Source organism: Electrophorus electricus, chromosome 12 (genome assembly GCF_041902795.1).
Source record: "Electrophorus electricus isolate QZ-2024a chromosome 12, ASM4190279v1, whole genome shotgun sequence".
Lineage (NCBI taxonomy): Eukaryota > Metazoa > Chordata > Actinopteri > Gymnotiformes > Gymnotidae > Electrophorus > Electrophorus electricus.
The window spans coordinates 8,447,423-8,468,292 of record NC_137508.1 but is presented as its reverse complement, the minus strand read 5'-3'; the positions used below and the strand labels follow the sequence as shown (position 1 = coordinate 8,468,292).

Genomic DNA, 20,870 nt, shown 5'->3' with positions numbered 1-20,870 from the left:
AAAACAAAAACAAAAAAAAACACATTTTCAAACATAACTTCTCTGTTTAGAATATTGTAACAGTAGAATAAATCATGTGTTAGTTGGGGCTAAAGGGAAAAAAAAGCCAATGGAAAAAAAACATGGCTGGAATGGTCTTGTTGTAAATGCAGCTAAATGCTACCCTTTGCTTTTATAAGTAAATTATCAATATAAATGACTTTTTATTCTACAGTCTCTCTGATTTGACTTCTACAGAATGCAAAATAGATACTCATCCCATGAGTAGACCAGCTAGGGAGTTGCGTTTCTAGACTGTCACATTAAGAAGGAATTTAGGGCATTTCATTAACACGTGACACATTACTATGTATTTCATCCAAAGTCCAATCTAAACACACCTCAGAAACTAGGAACAGAAGTCTTATATTACTAATAATCCCAAAGGACTTTGACATATTGAATTCTCTAAAATACAAACAGACTCTTGAATTCAGATACTCAGTTCACCAACTTTCCATTTGACTATCATTATAAATTGATCATATTAAAAATAGAATTATATTTAGACACCAGTCTAAAATATAACAATAATAAAATACTGCAAGCTTATTGGTTAATGCAAGGAATACCTGACAGGAAGCCCTTCTATATCTCTCTTGTGGAAGAAAAGCAGACAGGTCATATATTTACCTTGCAAAAATCAAACAGGGCAAAAGCAGAGCGTATGAAGGCTTTTTTCAACTATGCCTACAAAGCACAGACAAGTAAAGCAAAAACAAATTTTGCAAGCACAGTTTCCTCATGCTTTAGGTGAAGCACTAGAAACATACTTATCATTTCTATTATAGTATTTATAGCCCAATGTAATCTGTTATGACAAGTTATTCTTAATTTATGTGTGTAATGACTAATAATGTCAATGACTTGAAAAGTGCATCTGGCTAAATTTTAAATGAAAATATATATTAGAATTATATATACAGTAGAATTTAATAAAGGAAGCTTCAGCACAGAGTCAGTTAAATGATGACAGGCTAAAGCAAACAGAACTGGTCACTGCTCAGCACCATGCAAATAACTAAAAGACAAACCCCCTACTGTTGCCCTTCCACTGGACGCAAATTGAAGGAGAGAGCCATTCTGAGAATGAATGCATGGCAACAGGTGAGTGAACTACACAGTATACTGGACAGCATGGTACATACTTCACCCATTGTTTTGATAAGCAAATTATCTGTTAAACAAAGCAGATGGTGGTTTATTCAAGACCTTTGGTAACTAGGAAAATGCAGGCTACATTACTCAATAGTGCTAACAGATTGTTGGATTTTTGTTTTTGATTTATTTGTTTGTTTGTTTGTTGATTTCTAATATGCGAGCTGTAGGGGGTTACGAGCCTAAATTAACTGGTACCAAAAATGTCTTCCTCGTGTAGCTGAACTGTTACCCTAAACCCAAGTATTTGAATGAACAAAAGAAAGCCATCACACGATAAACCATGCTTGGATTAACTGAGTCTACGTTAAGGATTACTCACTGAAAATATTTTCTAAATCTAAAACTAGGTTTACTGAGAGAGCGCCTATTCATGCTATTAAAATGTTGTTTCAGTTTGGAATACCATGACATTGATAGTAAATTATATCAAAGGTTCATTTTTACATCGTTGTTTTATTCTAAAACTCTTCATTTGTTTATTTGTTTGCTCAGGACATAGTGCTCAGTTTCAACACTATGTTTTGTGTTCACTATGTTTGTGACTTTTGATTTAATAGAATGTTGTTGATTTAATATAAATTTGGATGAACTGAATAAAAGTGATTCTTTGTCTTCTACGATGCATTTGTAGCCGGCTTACTCTACTTGACAAACACTACTTTGATAAACACCGTAAAGATACAGCTGTTTTGTCGTTTTGTTTTGTTTTGTTTAAAAGCACTTTAAGGTAAACCTACTGTGGACTCTTGGGGTAGAAGGGTAGCGTTACATGGCTGAGCTCCTGGAAGTCGAAAGCTGTAGGTTCTGCGGAGATAGCCTGTCTCTTGGTACGTTGCTGTTCTTGCAGCTCAGTCTGTTTGTGGACCTGCTGTGTGGCTGGTCGAATCACCGAACGATACTTATCCAGCTCGTTTTGTAGCTTTTGAATAAGTTCGTCTTTTTGGTCCAGTTCAAGCTCTAATTCGTCAACAAGCGCATCTCTTTGCCTCAGCTCCTCTATCTTCTCCTGTAAAGCATACTGCAGGTCCCGCAAAGTACCCATAGCTCACACTCTATGTCCAAGGAACAAGACTTCTAACTTTCCCACACCTAGTTCAGTATGTTTTACTTGACCTGATTGTAAAACCCACTTATTTCCCCAAAAGTAAAATTATCCGAACATTCTTCAACTGCGAACGAAGCGTAGCGTTGAGTGTGCAGATCGCACTGTATCCAGTGGAGTGATGGAGAGTAAAGAGCTTAGTCCGCGTGAATCCGTTGTAGAAAATGTTGAGATTCCTCGCTCTGACAATGCACTCTGTCCAGCGTTCGCCAGAGCACGCGGGGACCCCACACGCACAGGAATCGTTGACAACACATTCTAAAATACATCACTGGCCGATTTTATACAGCCTATTAGCAAGGACCTACATGGTTTTAATGCTGTTGTACTTTGCAGCCTGAATAATCACACTTTTAATCAAATTAAATTAGCTAATTCTAATTAAATAATACGACGAATGTGCCAGATTTGTAAAGATTTTTTAGAGAAATCTGATAAAATACGCAATGCGTGTGGAAACGATAGGCAAGCCTGCATTAATATATGATCAACAGGTTTAACTCTCACTGTAGATATTTGGGGTTCAAGCGCATTATTTTTTGTGTGGATTAAACAGAAGATTTCGGAGACCATTCGAAAAAATACCTCATGGGCGTGGGGGAACCATGTTTAGAGATTTTAGTGTAATGAAATGATAGTACTGTCTTTACAAGAGTAGTAGCATAGTAACTTGATAAGGCCCAAAGGCGCCCTCTGGTGTACAAACAAACGAGACAACTCGCTATTTCCCTTTTGTGGTAAAGTTTCTTACTTTATGCCCTTAAACGTCTATAGTACTCTGAAGTACCTGTAAAATCTATGCGCTGCTCGTTTTTGTGAATTCCTTACTCTTAAGTGGATCAGCTCGATTAAGAAATATAGACATTTAAAAAAAGGAACAACATGCACATGCGCATGAACACAGACACGCACCACAAAAACGTTTCGAGCATGGGGTCCCTAAGATTAAGACTGGGAACTGCTGGGATGTTTAATCAAAGCAGAAGGCCATGCGATTTAATATTTTCTTTTGCATCACAGCAAGAGGCAAAATGAACAGCCTACTGAAATTGTTTCAGGAAAGGTCTATTTGATCAGACATAAGTATAACTTATTCAATAAATGGAAATAGTGTATAAGGTGTGGCTATTATTGTACATATGGACATTGTGTACACACACACACACATAAATGTAGTGTGTGTGTGTGTGTGCGTGTGTGATAATGCAAGATAGCTTTTATTTAACTGCACTGTTTGGCTAGCTTTTACTTACAAAGTTTCCTGTAGACTGAGCAATAAAAGATGGTATGTGTTTAAGAAATACAACTCTTATCTGTGGCTTCATGTTGAAAGCTGTAAGAAAGATTCCCATAGCACATGAGAAGAGCCAGACCCTAGCACTATTTCTCAAGCTCTGTTTTCATACCTGTCTTTGATAGGCTTATTGGGGGAACGGATTACGCTAAAAAAATAAGATCTAAAAATAGCTGAATGTGACTGGTTTCATCTGGACTCTTTTCAGCAAATCCATCTTTACTCCTATTTTCTCTCTCTCTCTCTCTCTCTCTCTCTCTCTCTCGCTCTCTCTCTCTCTCTCTCTCTCTCTCTCTCTCTCTCTCTCTCTCTCTCTCTCTCTCTCTCTCTGCCCTTGAGAGGGCCTCTCCCTGAGACAGGCTTTAAATTTCACTGCTATAAACTCTTCCTGCGTGGCTCTTCCTCTGTGGATCAATGGTAAGGGGATCTGCTGTAACTTGATGAGTTCTGCTGTTCTCTGGTGCCATAGGCCCACAACAGTCAACATTTTGTCTCTGACCCCTGCACCACTGCCAAGTGGACAAACATCATCATCTTCATGAGGAAGATATTCTTTGGGACAGTACCTCAGATTTCCTGGGATCTCAGTAGGGATGAATAATGACAAAGTCTTTCTTTTCCCTGTTGCTAAGCAACTGATCAGCCAATTAACTCATCTACATGATCATGTGGAACCGTTAAGCACTTAATGTTCTCCTCTGAGTGTATTAAAGTGGTCAGTGATTCTGGAGGGCCTATATTTCTGAAAGATGCTTAAGAAAGCTTACAGCAAAAAAAAAAAAAAAAAAAGCCATCAGAAGCTCCCACACTGCTTGTAACTTGGCAGACAGAAATATTCAGTGGTGATAGCAGAGGTTCTCATCGGCAGTTCAAGTTTCAAGTTTCAAGTTTGGTTTATTTGTCACATACATAGTCATACACATTATAACTCGCAGTGAAATGATTTGAGAGTGCTCTGTCCAAACTGAGGAAAAATAAAACAGGGGTGCATAGAGTTTTTTGGGGGTTTTTTCCAGTTCTGGTGACCCTGGGCACTACATATTTTTGTGGTTTCCTGGTTCATCACATCTAACTTGGCTCATGAGAGGTTGATAACTCTGATAAGTTGTATTTGGTAGGATAGTGCAAGATAAAGGCAAAAATTGACCAAGCACAACCCAGAGGTGGCCTTAAGAACCACAGGGCTTTGAAGAAATCTAAAGGGAAATGTTGTCAATGGTCTTTCAAAAAATCCACTTACAAAAGACTACAGCAACCAACAAAGGCCATACTTAACAGGAATGTGAAACAAAATGCGTACATCTCTCTCTCACACACAAGCTACCTCTCTCACTCTCAATATGAAGGGATGATTCTGAAAGAGATCATAGGGTCTGGATTCTCATTAGGTGACTAGCAAGATTCATCCCTCCACTGAATTTTAATAAAATTTATAAAGTAGCCAAGGGTGCAAGCCCAAAGCCAACATCTGCCTCTGTACACCATCGGCACCTAGGCAGCACTCAAGTAAAACTGGTGAAGTCATGCTATCTAGCAAAGACAATTTCCCTCTGGCTATACAACAGGCTTTAGTCAGCTTTTAGCAGGGAGTGAGGTATTTCAAAAAATCACACTAGGCTTGTAGGTCTTTCTCAAACATCTCCCTACCCTGTTTTCCTATTTGTGGGCTGCCTTTCAAACTTCCTCTCCAGTTTAGACAGGTCTTGGCCAAACTTATCAAGACTTGCTGCAGTTTTTTTCAGTGTATCTCATGAAATCCAATGGATCTCATCAATCAAATTGAGGGTTCAGTGTGTTCAGGTTTATGATATGTTTGGGTAATACTGGCACTGTGAGAGAGAAATCCTATCAAACCCAACTAAGTAAACCTTTCATATAAAACATACTTAGCATGTTATGGCAGCTTTATCATTTCACTTATACACAAATACACAATATTATGAGCATATCTGCAATCTAAATATATTTGAGCTCAGGCCATTTGTGCTACCAACATCTCACATTACTAGAATACTTTTAAAAAGTAATAATAATAATAATAATAATGCTTTCAATAATTTGCCTGAGCAGGTAGTAGCAAATTAGTTTACATTTTCTTTAGTTCATGCTGCACCTGGGAAGCTTGCATTAGTGATAATGAACAGCATTATTTAAGAAGTATACATTTTATCTTCCACAATCTGAAATATTCTGGGATTAACTTTAACGCACTTAAAACTAAAAACATTTTTTAAAACTCCATTATAAAACCCTGCTTAGTTGAGCTGACTAACCAGAATCAGTATTTTGTGGAACTGCTGCCCTCATGTGGTATGTTGTGTTATATTAGGCAAGAATATAATAATAACCGGTATGCGTGGTGCGCCATGAGGACTTTGGAGCGTTAAACTACTATTATGTCAGTTATTTGTGAGTGAACTCTGCATTTAGTGTTAACACATCATCTCCATGGAATTCTATCTTTATTTATACTTATCTGATTGTTTGACAGAGATATGATATTAATGTAGGACCATCTTCCCTACAGGTCTGCAGTGTTTATGGAAATAATTTGGCTGAAAGTTGCAGTTACCATCAGTTTCATAACATCAATTTGTTTTACCTTGCTGAGAAGCCAACAAATTACCATTAATTTAAAAAAAGGAGAGATTTGAGGAAATTAAATAGTCATTTCGATTTTTAAATAACCAGTTAACCATGTCTGAGACTGACCTATATATGAACTTTTAACAGTTCATATTAATTCCATACCCAGTGTCTTTATCATAACATCCACTGACATTTTAATAACCCAGATTTCTAAATTTTTCAACAAATGATAATTTATGCAAAGTTCAATAACACGAGCAGAAACGCTCCTTATGATCAGGAGAACCTCACCAGAAACGGGGGGAGACATATGGTCAAACAAAGCACTTTCTAATGGCGTATTAAATATCCTCAGACAGGCACTTGGGCGCTGCACGTTTAATCCCTAAAAGCCGATAATGTACGAAGCTTCCTGTGTTCGCCGCCCGCTGGGAACGCGGTGATGGATCGGATCAATTATAAACTCTCTTTCTTCCTGTCTCCTTTTCTCTGCTACAGAAAGATGCGCGGTCATCTTCCATACGAATGAGAGCGCTGGTTCATTCATATGACCCATCCCATCTTTCAAAGAGGATGAAAAACTGTCAACAGCAATTTAGTTCCACATCCACAAACAGGCAAAGCATCAAAGCTTTAAAGGTGCCAAAAGAGGTATCAAAGCTTTATGTGCCAGATCACACTGTGCAAAATTAAAACCACAAGCAATAATAAATAATATGTTAAAATCGAATGTATTGCTTAAATGATTCCTCACCTGTCAGATTTAGCATATTTCCGGAATGTTTGCCTTGACAAGTCCTGGTGCGTTTGGGGCTCGGCAGATATCCCCTGCGCCCGCCGCGTTCTGGGTCCGATGATTTGTGCACTGGGTAAAACGGACTGACATTTGTGCAGTTTTCTCTTCAGTTCGTGTATCTCGTCCTCCCGCTCGGTCAAGCGTCTCTCCAAGTCCCGTATCCTCTCCTCTTTCAGCATCAAAATTTTGGCAAAGTCTTCCTCCAAATCACTCATCTTGAGGTCCACAAAACTTTAATCCTGCAACCAACAAGACGCATAGACTAAAATAGCCTTCTAATTTCAATGAAAAGTCACAGTGTAAAACAGTGGGAAGTCTTTAAACTATACACACGTCTACGTTCGAATAAGCTGTAAGGGGAGACGGTGCTCGAGACACAGGGTGCTGGATCGGCGGAGCGCTGATCCACAGACCCTCCTAAGAGCTGGTAATGATCCCTCATCCAGAGACCAATTACAGCTGCTCTTCCGCCCCGTCACTTTAGCCAGAAAATCTTGCCTGCTGCAAAGAGAGTGAAAAGAATCCCTACTGCCACTCTAATAACGTATTCATATTGAAAAAGAACCGCAATGCAACTAACAGTAAATTTCACTTGATATCTTCACGTGTAACATATTTCCATCCTTGCCGCTGTGTACGTGTCATGTGATCAAATGTATGACGTAGTTGAGTGAAACTCGATGCGAGTATTGTAAACGGTGTTGGCTAATGTTAGTCTTGACTGCAGAGCTTTTTGTCATATTTTATTAGAACAATATAGTTTAAGATTTTGTGTAATTTAGAATTTTGAGGATGTCTGTTGAACTGCGTAAATTCTTAATCATAATATTAGGTTAAATATAGTCATAGTGGGAGTGTTGGCCGATATTTTCTCAGCATAATCTAAACTAAAATGAAAGCCAGGCATCTGTTTATTAGTCAGTAATTCAGCTGAAAAACGTTTTTCTCTAACATGGAAAAAAATATTGTCTTTGATTTTTTTTTTTTTATGTGAACACTCTGACTGACCTGCTCTCTACATGAATGATAACAGTATTTACCCTAGTGGCATTTTGTAGTAATGCAGTGGTCCCTGTTTGCCTGAGGGACTGATAGAATTACTGGCGTGCGAGTGTATGCTGATGGCTAAGGACAACAGTAGACATGAGTCACCTCGAGCTTGATATCCCCCCCCCCCCCCCCACCGCCTTAAGACAACAGAACATTGGTGCTTTTGGACATTTCTGGAAAACAGCATCTCTTGGTCTTGCTTTTGTATTGTTGTTTAAATTTAGTTAGGTTAAATTTAAGACATGGACCAGTGGGAATAAAAACCTCCAGCTTTGGCCCATTCTACAGTGGTCATTCAGAAGGTCATTATTTATCAGTAAAATTCTGTATCCACAAAAATGAAAAGAGGTCTTCCTAATGTATATTAATAGTATAGTATGTATAGTTATAATTAATACTAATGTATAGTAATAATGTATAGTAATATTTCTAATGTATAGTAATAATATATTACAATACACAGTAGGAAATATTTCTTTGCTAGTTTGCTTGTTTAAAATAAAAATATACATATGACCATTTGCCAATATCCTACATATGCCTAAATAATGTTCTTAGATGTGATAATTGATATTTCTACTCCTGAAGAGAAAAGTCGCTGTATTGTGGGGTGGGATGCCCTTCCCAGCTGGGTGTCCCAGTGTGTAGGGACAAGGACTACCTGCAAGCTAGAGCAGCCTTGTCTGATCCCTCTCTTCAGGACAGAGCTCTACTCCATTCTGCCTCTCCTCTGCTTGTGTCTGCTTACATTCTGTCAGCTGACAGACCCCATCATGCTGCTCGTAAGCCCAGATTCACTTAAACTCAATCTCCCACTGTCATTCTGTCTCCCTTTCTCTCTGTGTCTCTCCCTCTCTCTCATCTCAGTTTTTCACTATCTCACTGTAATCTCCCCAGACTTGACATGCGATGGATTTTTAGTCATGTCTATTTACGCTTTGTTTTCAAAGTCTTGTGATGACTATGTTTTGGCCACTTTTCCAGTCCATCAGCTATCAGACTTTTAAATGCAGCCTCATGTGATGTCTTGTTCGTGTGTCCGTCTGTCTGAGTGGCATCCTCTCTCTTGCTCCTGACTTCCCAGACCTTGTGCTGGGGAGCATGCGTGGATGTCCTGCGATTCATCAGCTCTGGACTCTGTCCTGCCTGTGAACTGTGCTGCATGGCACCATGCTGAGTGCAGGGAGCAAAGCATGGCGCAGACCTTAAAAGGAGCAACGCTTGTGAGGTAAGCAGTCAAAGTTCTCTTTTCCTGTCACAGGGCTAAAGACAGCAAACAGAGCTCACTTTGTCATAGAGCAGCTCAGAGTGCAAACACTGCTCTGCCTCTCAACACCACACCACAGACCCACATGCTACCATTCCACAGACTACTTGATTTAGACTAACTGAAGCTACTGTGAAAAAATACTCATGTGTCTTTCTGTAATCTGTGTGAGAGTGTTCAAACTGAAATGTGAAGCCTGTTCGGTGTTGGCTTGGCTATTAATTTATATAACAGTTTTTGTGGGTCCATGTGTGTTCATGCGTGTGTGTCACTACAAACAGAGAAAGAGCATATTTGAAAAGGTTATCATGTAGAACTCTTAGCTTTAGGTTAAACTGAAGGAACTGTCAGAAAGCATATGTTATAGTATATTCTAGGGACAGTTCAACATATGTAGGAGAAAAGAAGGACCTGCTGAAAGAACACACTCTCTCTCTTAGTTATATAGCAACAATAGCAACAATGCCATTAGGGTGCAGACCCCTTACCAAAGGGTCCACCACACAAAGCAATATTAAGGCACTCCAGATTACTAGTAAATCAATTTATCAATAGACAAGTGACTGAAGACTAGATTAGGCAACCAAGAGCGTAGGTTTTATGTATTCTGAGTTTTTATTTATTGTGTTTTTTTGATAGTTCAGCTATATAAAACAGCATATTAATCAGGTAATGTAAAAATGAATCCACAAGTTGCATTCATGTTTTTCTAAAAAAGATCTTAGAATTCAAATACACAAACTGACATTACACTGCGCAACTAAACCTGGTAATTTTTTTTATCTCTTATCTCTGAATGTGCATCTCTTCCAGAGAGGGAACATAGTTGTAGTGTCTCTTGGATGCTATGACCCATGGTACTGCATCAGATAACAATGATGAGATCTAAAAGAGAGTGCTTGTGAGCTGAGAGCTTTGTTTTCTGTTGTACAGTATGGGCAAGTTGTGTTGAAGGACTGTAAGATCAAGCCACTCAATTTTTAGCTGCACTTGACTGCTTTACAGGGACAATAGAAAGTTTAGGAGTTATGTAGTAATTAGTCATCAGTACTCACAAATATAGGCTTCTTGGTACTTTTTACTTGTTGCTTTTTTCTATAGCTACAAGATGTATAAGAATTGAGCTTATAAAGGCATTGGGGAGCATCTTCACAAATATTATTTGTGTTAATAAAGGTTTTTCTATTTGGCATGTTTATATATAGTAAATCACCAGGTCAGCCAGGTCACCAGAAGGATTTTCAATGCGTCCAGCTGTCCCAGGAGAGCACAGGGCAAGCTGGCTGCAAACAGACCTGACCATGACTTGTTCTCTCAAGGGAGCAAACATTTTAAGCTTGAGAATTTTGCAATGAGAACTGTGCATTATTTTTGTGTGTGCTTGTCTAGGGACAACTTTTCTGCGGCATCCTTGGACCTGCTCCCACCTTGCCGACTCTGTTCTCTATGAGTGTTTTTATATGGCAGCTGACCAGATCTTAGTCTCATCAGTGTGTTAGTGTCAGACATTAGTCTCTGTGTACCACTCCCTCTCAGTCCAGTCTATTTCTGTATTTCACAGAGAGGAAACACCCTACACCAGCTAGCTGCTAGAGGGTCTCTTTGCTTATGGTCCAAGGATCTCATGCTGCAGGTCAGGACATGAGCTGCAGGAGCTCATTCACAGGACAGTGAAGGTTCTAGGTGAAAGCATATGCAAACTTGTGTTAAACATAAGGACATTGAGAAAGAAGAAGAGTGTGTTTGTACGTGCGTGTGTGTGTGTGTGTGTGTGTGTGTGTGTGTGTTTAGTGCAGGCAGGCATGCCCGGCATGTTTATGTTGAGAAGGGGCCGCTGTATGGGCAGCAGGTCAGGCTCTGTCAGCTGCCCCGCCACAACACCGCTTGGCTGAGCCAGACCCATAAAAGCCCAGGCCACTAAAGATAGGCAGCTCCAGAAACTGCTGTAAATCATCGCCCTAAGGACCCCATTAAAAATGACCCCTTACATTTTGGAGTCCCTGCTGACTTCATTTCTTTGCTATGCCCATGTAAGCCTACATCCTTGTGGTCTGGACTGTCTTTGTTACAATACTAATCTCACAGGATCAATCACACAAACCGAGGCCAACACCAAATGTCTTATGTCCTCAAGAGTAAAGTGCTTCTCACTCAATGCCTTGTTATATCAGGGACCCTCTGCTTTTGCTGTTCTATCATCTTTAGTGGTGCAGTGCTGACCTCTGTGTTAGCATGTGGTGGGCCAACCCTTTCTCTCTCACTCAGCCCCCCAGGTGTTTTAATATCCTGAAGAAGCCCATGACCTCCAGAGAGCTCAGTCTGCTGCACCGTCACCTCCAGCCACACATTCCATGCGCTTGCCACCTGCAGAACATACTAAACAGTTCATGAAGTGGAAGTGGGGGTGGAGGAGACCAAATAAAATGGGGAGGCCTTTCTGTGGAGACATCCGTGTATTGGCATGAATGGAGACAGAAACAGAGGCGTGAACATAAGAGTCCTTAATCATTCCCATTCACTTTGTGAGTCTAACAGTCAGTCATGGGGACTGTGCTGTGTGCAGAGCAGGACTGAGGACTAGACTGTCTGAGGAGTGGATTGTCTGGCCATGTTCACTTCCTTCTTCATTCCTGTTTCATTGTACTTTCATATTTTATTACTCTCAACCTTGATAAAAATTTCAAACTGGTTTTCACTTTCTTGCTACTATAAACATGTGGTTGCCTGTACATTAATGTGCGTGTGTATGTTTGTGTGTGAAGGAGTATAAAACAAAATGTACTCATTGTCTCCAAATCTACTCGCATTTCAACATCATGTATGCTTACAAAACTGGGCTCCAATTACCATACTTCCAATAAAATTGACCCAATAACATCTAGAGTATGTGTGTGTATATTTCTGAGTGTATGTATTTTGGTCTCCAGAGAGATGATGGATGAATGATCTCACCAGGCTTCTTAAATCCCAGGGGTTCCACAGTGTGAAACCAGACACAGCCTGATAGAAGCAGTCATCGCCAAGCAGTCAAAAGCCTACATATTTCAAGTGTCTTAAAGTGACCAGTGCCCTTTCACATAGGTGTTTTCCAGCACTTTACAGCTCCTGTACTGGACACCTGAGTGAGGTACAGAAATGACAAAAGCTCCCCAACGCACAGCTTCTAAAGATGGGAAATGGGAAAAAACAATAGCATCTGTCAAAGGCTTAATAAAAATATGAAATTAAGCTTCTCCTGAAGCAAACTGACCCAGAGCTGTCCTGCTAATCTAGTGAGGGAGTCATTTCCTCATATAAATCTGCTCGCGTCTCCGACTGTTGATGAGGGAGGCAGGCAGCCCTATTGTCTTTTATTTCTAGTTTGTTCATTTCCATCTGCACTGTTTGGCTGTTGTTGTCGTTGCCTGGCAGTCGGTGGTGTCCTCTCCTTCATCTTCACTTGACATCACAGAAGCAGTAGACAGAAGTGCCACTATGCCAGGGTGGACAGATATTTCTAGAACATGTACTGAACATGCTATGACGCCGATAAAGTTTGTCTTAGGACTGTGCGGTATACACTGGAATTAGTACATCTGCACATGGGTAAGTTTGAACTCCCAGCCTATAAAATCCTTGGCATATGACATTTAAGATCCAGCATAAGAGCCAAAACATACTCAGTGTGAATGTGTGATGAGTTTCTCTGGACTCGTGGGTTTCCCCACAGTGTAATACATGGGCAGCTGAAGGGTTAATTCAGAGTGTCCATGCCCTTTTTTGTAGTCCATCGCATGGCGGTCATGTCCAAGCACTGGACTATTAATCAGATAAATTCTGATAAAGAACAAAAGGCTTCCATAAACTTGGCTCCTGCTCATTCTTTCCCATTCCTGAGCCCCCTGAAGATTCACTCCTCTAATTATGGTAATGTGATGTACAACATCAAATATTCAGGTCATGGGGCCAAAGAATAGAGCAGTTAAACTGATTTGAATAGCTTCAAATTAGAAATCTACAAACAAGAACCAGACAGTGAATAATGATCTTTATTCAGGTTCCAAATTCACAAGGAGGATCTTGTGGGGCAGTAGTAGCTCAGTGGTTAAGGTACTTGTAATTGGAAGGTTGCTGGTTCAAGTCCCCCGACTGCCAAGTTGCCACTGTTAGGTCCCTGGGCAAGACCCTTAACCCTCAATTGCTCAAGTTGTATTCAGTCATAATTGTAAGTCCCTTTTGGTAAAAGTGTCAGCTAAATGCCATAAATGTTGTGTTGGAACATTCTAAGGGCATGCAGGCTGTATGACAATCTGATCAGCAAGCTCATACAGAAAGGTGTGTTAAGGCCAAATCAGTTACTCTGACCCTTAACCTCCTGACCTGCACTCAAGATGAAAAGGGCTCAGCCACTCAATCAGGGGTCATTCAGAAAGGGCAAGTCTGGACTGGAATACGCATCTCTTTTCAGAGACTATATTAGTCTGGTTGTTAAAGACTCAATGAAAAGTGGCCCTGGTCTTTGCTATTTGAAGAGCACTGACAAAATGAGGATTAAAAATAAAATTTAAAAAGGCAGCTTGAGCAGGCATTTTAAAGGTTCTCCAAATTGCACACCTTTGTGAAAGCAAGTGATGAAAGTGTCTTATTACATTTTACAATATGTTTAATTTAAAAAAGGGTAAAAAAATAAAGATCAACAAAGCAAGGAGATTGGAGGAATAAATGGTAGATGTTAAGACTAAAAGGGGGAAAAGACAAGGCCCTGACCACAGTGGAAGAATAAGACACGATAGACAAAAAGAGCAAAAGATTTAAACTGTTATGCCCTGGAAAAGAGCAAGCTAATGTTTCAAGACAATAGGAGTGAGATCAAACCATTCCTAGGCATATTTCACATAAAAATAGATACATATATACACACATACACACACACCCTCTGAGAGTTTGCCATGTCTTAAATGACATGGCTGACACGAGATGTGTAAAACCAAAATAAAAGCACAATGATTTCAGAGCATATGACCAAGGCCACTTAGAATAAAATAACAAAAATAGACAATTTGTTCCCCAGTGGTTATTCCTAGAGGCAATGTGTTCTTCCTGTGAATAAGTACAGTGGGCCCCATGCAGGACTATACACAGTGCAAAAATGCAGAGGTAGACAAAAAGCCTATTTAGAGACTTACCTAGTTATACATATATAACAGACCTATTTTAAAGAGAACTTCCCATCTGAGATGAGTGTCAGAGAACAGTAAGACAGAGATAAATCACTGGCTCTAGCTACTTCATCTACATCAGCCCACAGCAGAGAGAGGTGAGTGTTCCATAGAACACTGCATCACGCCACTGTCTGCATATGTGAAAAAATAGATGCAATATTGACCAGTCATTTAGCACCCTCTTAGTGCACTCTCATGACACTGAGCTATCAAACTATAAAAGAAAGAAAAGGGTTTGAATGGTGAGGCCCTCTGGCACACAACCAATGATGGAATTCTCTTTACCCATCATGCTTTGCTCATTTGCCCTAATATAGAACATACAGTACCCCCATCCCCTCACCACACACACAGCAATCAGTGTTTCTTTCCCACTGTAATTCTGCAATTAACTCTTAAAAGACCTTTTAAAGATCTTAAAGTGTGTATGTGTAAGTAACTGAATAATCTGGATAAGTAATATCTGAGAGAAACTCCTCTTGCTCTGTCTGGTCAACGGGTGAGTTGCAGGAGTGAAAGGTGATACAGGTTCAGCTTCCTAAAGTTTCTATCAACCTCAAAAATACATTCTGATTCATTCTGATCAGTAAAATAAAAAGATGATAAATTCTTCCTCTCTTTGCCTGACCAAATGGTACTTGGATGAAATGATACTTGGAAGAATGAACTAGCTTGATGTGGGCTGCACAGTGAAGAACACAGATGGAGTAACAGACTGGATGAAGCAAAAGGAGTAGACTTATAGTCAGACTTTCAGTCTATCTGTCATGGATACAAGCATTTGGAAGCATACACACACAAACACACAAACACACAAACACACACACAGAGAGAGAGAGAGAGAGAGAGAGAGAGAGAGAGAGAGAGAGAGAGAGAGAGAGTTTTGCACAAAAAAAGCATCTAAAAATGTAGATTAAAATTTAAAGTGTATCTTGTGCATTTTATATGTTCCTTCATATTCCTTATGTTATAAAGTCTCCCTTCTGCTCCCCTCTCTCTGAATTAAGTAGGAGGTATGTCTAATTGCCCTGTGGTATCTCTTCATTCTGCCTGTGCCTCCTATGAAAAAAAAACAAACACTATACCTCATAAGCTGAAGGGTTTGCCTCTTCATAAGATATGAGACACTCTTAAAAAGCTCTTGGGATGTATGGTAAGTGACTCAATTACTTATGAAAACATTCTAGATTGACATAATACACACTTATAAGGCATCATAATTCCAATTCCCTTTCACTGCATATATGCAAATAATATATGGGATATGTTCTTTATATAGTTTCTGAATGCGCTAAAAATATTAATTAGGAAGTTTACATATATGCATATATGCATCTTTGGGTCAGATAACCGACTTTCCGTTACGACTTTAGAGTTTCATTCAGATTTAAAACGTATATGCATACCTGACTTTCTTCGAGGATGACTTGAATTTAAAAAATGGATCTGTATTGCCCCCTAGTGGTACAACTATATTATAGAACTGGTGTTGTAATGGTGCAATGGTGCCGACTATTGACCTCAGTGACTTTTAAGAATCAACTTTCTAAAACGTTCTATTGTTCTCTTGCAACTGGCATATGTACTGTGACTATATGCTGGACTATTTATACTGCACATTTCCTGGTAGCTCCCATGCTCTGTTCCTAGGTATATTATTAAATAAACAAGGATAAATAAATAATACTGCATTTTACACACACACACACACACACACACACTTACAAACTATACATATATATATATATATATATATATATATATATATATATATATATATATATATATATATATATATATATATATATATATATATATATACACACACACACACACACACACACACACACATATACATACAATTCCTTGGCACAGTTTGCATCTTTGGCCTTGTCTGGTGTGAATGAACTGGTGCTAAATATATACCATTTCAATAGATAATATAAAGCAAAAGAATAAAAAAGATTTTTGTTTGTTTTATTTTTCTAGTACTCAATTTTGAATGGCAGAATGTGCTCTTTCCCCTGAGTGGTCAGGAGCTTGGCTGGTGAGAGGTTCAGTATCTGTGGGAGCAAAACCATTTCCTGAACTATATCCTGTTCACCCTGCTGGGCCACTTCTCTTGCTCAGGGCATGACACTAGGTTGGCTGATAATGGACCACTGTCTGAAACATCCTGTTTCACTAGAAACCTTGTGAAATGTTTACCTCCTCTACATCTTTAACTAAAGTGCACTGCAGTTACTCCCTGGAATGTGTGTGTATATATATATATATATGGGGTGTTACTTCTTCATTGTTCAGTTTCTGACCACAAACTGCTGACCAGATGATATTTATTTGACTGCCATTTGCAATACAGCTGTGACAAATGACATGGCTGTATTATGACGTCTACCACCTGGATGTTTATCTGGTGCGTTTGTGTGTGTGTGTAAGAGAGAGAGAGAGAGAGAGAGAGAGAGAGAGAGAGAGAGAGAGAGAGAGAGAGAGAGAGAGAGAGAGAGAGAGAGAGAGAATCTCACTATGTTAGACCAACATTTTGCCATTATGGTCATTCTTTTGGGAATGTTTGGGTAAAATCAAGGAGTAACTGCAGTTGCTTCAACCAGCTTTTATTTTGTACTTAATTTCTCAGTCCTAACTTCCCATAAGATGATTTCTAATGCTCATTATTATTATTATTATTATTATTATTATTATTATTATCATCGTTGTTGTTTTTGTTATAGTACATTTGATATGTAAATCTGCATTTATTACAAGCACATGCCTTGCTACCATATATCTGTACAGATGAACTGTATGAATACCAGACATATGTGAAGGCTCAAATAAAACTTTATTTTGAACCGAGTTACAATATGGTCCACTAAAGTTATAACACCCCCCCCCCCATTTCAAACCGTTCTTTTTGTTATCGGCAGATCTGGGGGGCAGTCAGTGTAGACGGGAATGCTGGAGCCATTTGCAGCCATTCCAAAAGACCAGTTTGAAGATCCGGGTTTCTGAGAATGACACTTGATTCTGCTTGCTTTGCGACGTGTACGATCCGATGTCAGTTTAGATTCAGTGATTTCCCATTTTGCCCTTTTAAGCGTCATTTTATATCACCTTGTGAGACTTCATAAATGAGGCGGAAAGAAGGATGGCTGCAGGTAGCCACTGGGTAAAAACGAATGCAACACGCCACCAGTGGGTGATAGTGGCATAGCGGTAGAAGTGTGGAAGATCATATTTCCGGTGCTGAAAGGTGTGAAAGCCTGGAATCCGGCTGGAACGGGCCCACATGCTCCCGCGCTGCGACTGATGCTTGAACCTGAGCTACAGCTCGAGCTCGGCTGCATCGTGCCGTCAGCCCCAGGGTTTTGCTTCTTCCACTTGGTTCTGCGATTCTGAAACCAAATCTTAACCTGAGTCTCAGTCAGGCTCAGCGACAGTGCAAGGTTTAGTCTCTCACACACGGACAGGTAACGCGTAGCGCGAAATTTGTTCTCCAGAGCTACGAGTTGTTCGTAAGTAAACGCTGTTCTGGCGCGGCGAGGCTTCGCGCAGCCATGATCAGACCTGCGTCGTCGGTGGCGCATCGGGTCGTCTGCGACTGATACGTCTGTAATATTGCTGCTCTGTTCGTCACCATCAGCTGGGTCCTCACCGGACGATAGGCCAGAGTGAATATCACCGAGAGTTGTAGCTGAATCCACTTTATGTGCAGCATGTGGTCTTAAACAGTCCCGGTGGTCTTCCACTGTACATCCGTCTGTTAATTTAAACAGGGTGTCAAAAAAAAGGTTTAGTTTTACTTGCTTTTAAAAACCGAACAGTTAAGAATGAAACGCTCAAGTCACCGAACGAGGACGATTTGAATGACAGAACAGACTGGCTGGGGTCTAGCAAAGTAATATGAAATCTGTGGAAACCTCTAATGACATATTAACAGCATTTTTTAGATGTCCAAATGTCCAAAATATGAAAACAGGTATTTTAATTTGTCTATATACAAACATAAATGTAACCCCTCTTACCTTGGTTAATTCAGCAGTGAAATCCCACAAGTTTAATTTGTGGAATTTGGACCATGCCCCGAGTAGCGAGCAGTATTGTAAAGATAGGATCGAGAGTTGTGTGTGTGGAACGAGGCGAAGGTTAAGAAGGGGGACTTGGGTGGATTGTGCTATAATCCCTTAATAATTTATAAATCACAAATCGCTTCAAATGTCATGTTGAGGAAAGAAATCCCGGTTAAATCCAGCTCTACCATCTACCCGTGACGTGCTAATAGAGTTTCATATTTGTCGTCAAATCGATAAATGTCATCTATTTAAAGGGAAGTTTTAATCGAGCGATATTTGGGATCAGACATGGAAGGGGTTTGAAGTTTGTACCTGCAAGGTGCTGGAGGGAGATATGCAGGATCCAGTAATGGGATATCGATCAAAGTGAGCGCAGGCATCCTCAATGGGACGATTTAAACAATTATCTGTCCTTACTGCCCCAATGCCAATCACACACTCAACTGCGGCAGCAACCCAATGTGATTGTTAAAAGGAAATATAGCCTTAGAAATTAGTGGAAGGCCGTATAAAAATAGTTAAAATTCCATACACTCTTAGAAGGGAACAGTAGCAGTCTTTTGTAACAATGGGAATCAAATCAATTATTGTATTTCTGAATGATTCGTATTTCTCGCACAACAGCAACACTTAAGCTTACACACACACACACACACACACATATATATATATATATATATATATATATATATATAGGGTTTATTTTAACAGAGCAAATAACGCCTGAGTATTACCCACAAACATGTCAGTAAAAAACAATACACATACACACATAGATAAAAAAAATTTTTTTTATAAAATGGAGAAGGGTATCTCCCATACCTGGATCCTTGTTGAAGTACGGTGCCTCTGCGGGAACAGGACCTTCTTTGCCAGCAAATGAGCTGTTCAAATTTCCAAATTTTGCGGTATGAGATGACTCGCTGCTTTTTTGCGAATTTCCAACTAACTTTTTATGTGTGAACTTTTTGGGATCCAAAATGTCAATAATAGAAAACGAAATTCTGTGACTGGTGGTTGTTTTTACTCCTGACTCCTGATACTCAAACATATTGAGTCATATAATACCCCCCCCCCCCAATAAAAGACACCAAGGCACTAGGCAAAGGAACAAGGTCGCTAGATTTTACTAGGTTTATCGTGTTGCCCATATAATCCCTTGCCTACTTAATGACAGCGTTTGTCCTAGAAACACGAACCTGTGCGCAGACTCTCGTCGGATGCGATTCGGTCAAGTGTTGGTCGATGAAGAGGCGCGCGCGCTTTAACTCTGCTTTTCACTCAGCTCCGTTCGAAGCACCGCGCTCTGAATCACCCACGTGACATGCAAACGAACCGTTATTACTTAAACAGATCTCATTTAATTGTCTTATTCTGCTAATTTAAGTCAATAAATTGTGCCACATCCCAGTGAGTACGGTGAGTTTATTCAGTGAGTACAACTGCGGTGTTCGTTATGCTCACATTTAATAACAGTTTAGCTGTGTCATGACTTATCTGTGAATTTTACACAGCGAACTTAGATTTATATCGATTTCTTAAGACAGCCTACCCAAAAACCTGTCATATTCAGTCTACACCAGGGTTGCCCACTCAGGTCCTGGAAACCCGCCGTTCTACAGAGGATCTAATATAAAGATTCTATTGAAGAACTTGGTTAACTGGATCGGGTGTGTAAGGTTATGGTTGGAACTAAACTATGCGGTGCGGTCACCAGGACCCAACTTTGGCGCTCCTGGTCTACACTATCAAACATTATTTCGGCTAATTATTTGGGTTTCCCCCCAGCGATTTATACTTCCATTCTTCATCTATTGACGTTAATAATTAGCTCATCCTTCTTCATATTTTACAGTTTATATCACGGTAAGTCTACGAGCCTGTTATCGAATGATAGCTGCTACCGTCTGGATCAATACGTTCAGCGGGTGTCCAGCAGTGATAAAATTGGCCAACGACGCATCGCCTCATTGAAAGAGTGTAGTAGGGGGTTGCCTTTAAATTATTAGAGTGACTAGGTAGCTAAATTACTAGACGTATTTAACAAAATATCTCAAATATCATCCTATATGGTATTTCCCCCTTAAACAGAGGAAAATTAAAAGGACGGTTTCTGCATTTTATATCTGTGTAATCAATAGATATCAGTCTTGATCTTGTTTCAGTACTGAGCACTAATGGGACTCTGTTAACCATCGATTCAGTATTGGTCTCATTTCTGTTAGCATTACATTTTAGGAACCACAAATCCCAGGGGAATGTATTTATCACTTCAGCTGATAAAGGAACTCTGTCCAA

The 20,870-nt window shown here is 39.7% G+C and overlaps 2 protein-coding genes and 1 long non-coding RNA gene across 7 annotated transcripts in view; 1 reads left to right on the top strand and 2 right to left on the bottom strand.

Annotated features, from left to right (window-relative positions):
* prkg1a (protein kinase cGMP-dependent 1a) overlaps positions 1-8,028 on the bottom strand; it is a 53,941-nt gene extending 45,913 nt beyond the window's left edge. The window contains exon 1 of one of the 4 annotated variants that reach the window (XM_027017040.3): positions 6,940-8,028. In XM_027017040.3, coding sequence (XP_026872841.1) covers positions 6,940-7,196 — 257 coding nt within the window. In that variant the 5' untranslated portion in view covers positions 7,197-8,028. Of the gene's footprint in view, positions 1-1,937; positions 2,549-6,939 lie in introns of those variants that run through there. The other 3 variants (XM_081724638.1, XM_081724637.1, XM_027016966.3) reach the window with 3 other exon arrangements.
* On the top strand, positions 1,075-12,175 carry LOC113581759 (uncharacterized). Of its 2 annotated transcripts, XR_004776672.1 has the most exons (5): positions 1,094-1,146; positions 6,684-6,836; positions 8,620-8,813; positions 9,116-9,259; positions 11,564-12,175. It is a non-coding gene; the product is annotated as an uncharacterized LOC113581759 (long non-coding RNA). The 2 variants fall into 2 exon arrangements; XR_003411103.2 differs by lacking the exon at positions 6,684-6,836 and having other exon boundaries at positions 1,075-1,146.
* Positions 12,176-17,415: 5,240 nt separating this feature from the next.
* On the bottom strand, positions 17,416-19,623 carry nkx1.2la (NK1 transcription factor related 2-like,a). The gene is made up of 2 exons (XM_027025492.3): positions 19,395-19,623; positions 17,416-18,259 (listed from the first exon to the last, which is right to left on the bottom strand). The coding sequence occupies exons 1-2, from the start codon at positions 19,621-19,623 to the stop codon at positions 17,625-17,627; spliced, it is 864 nt and encodes a 287-aa protein (XP_026881293.2). The 3' UTR covers positions 17,416-17,624.
* Between the last annotated feature and the right edge of the window lie 1,247 nt (positions 19,624-20,870).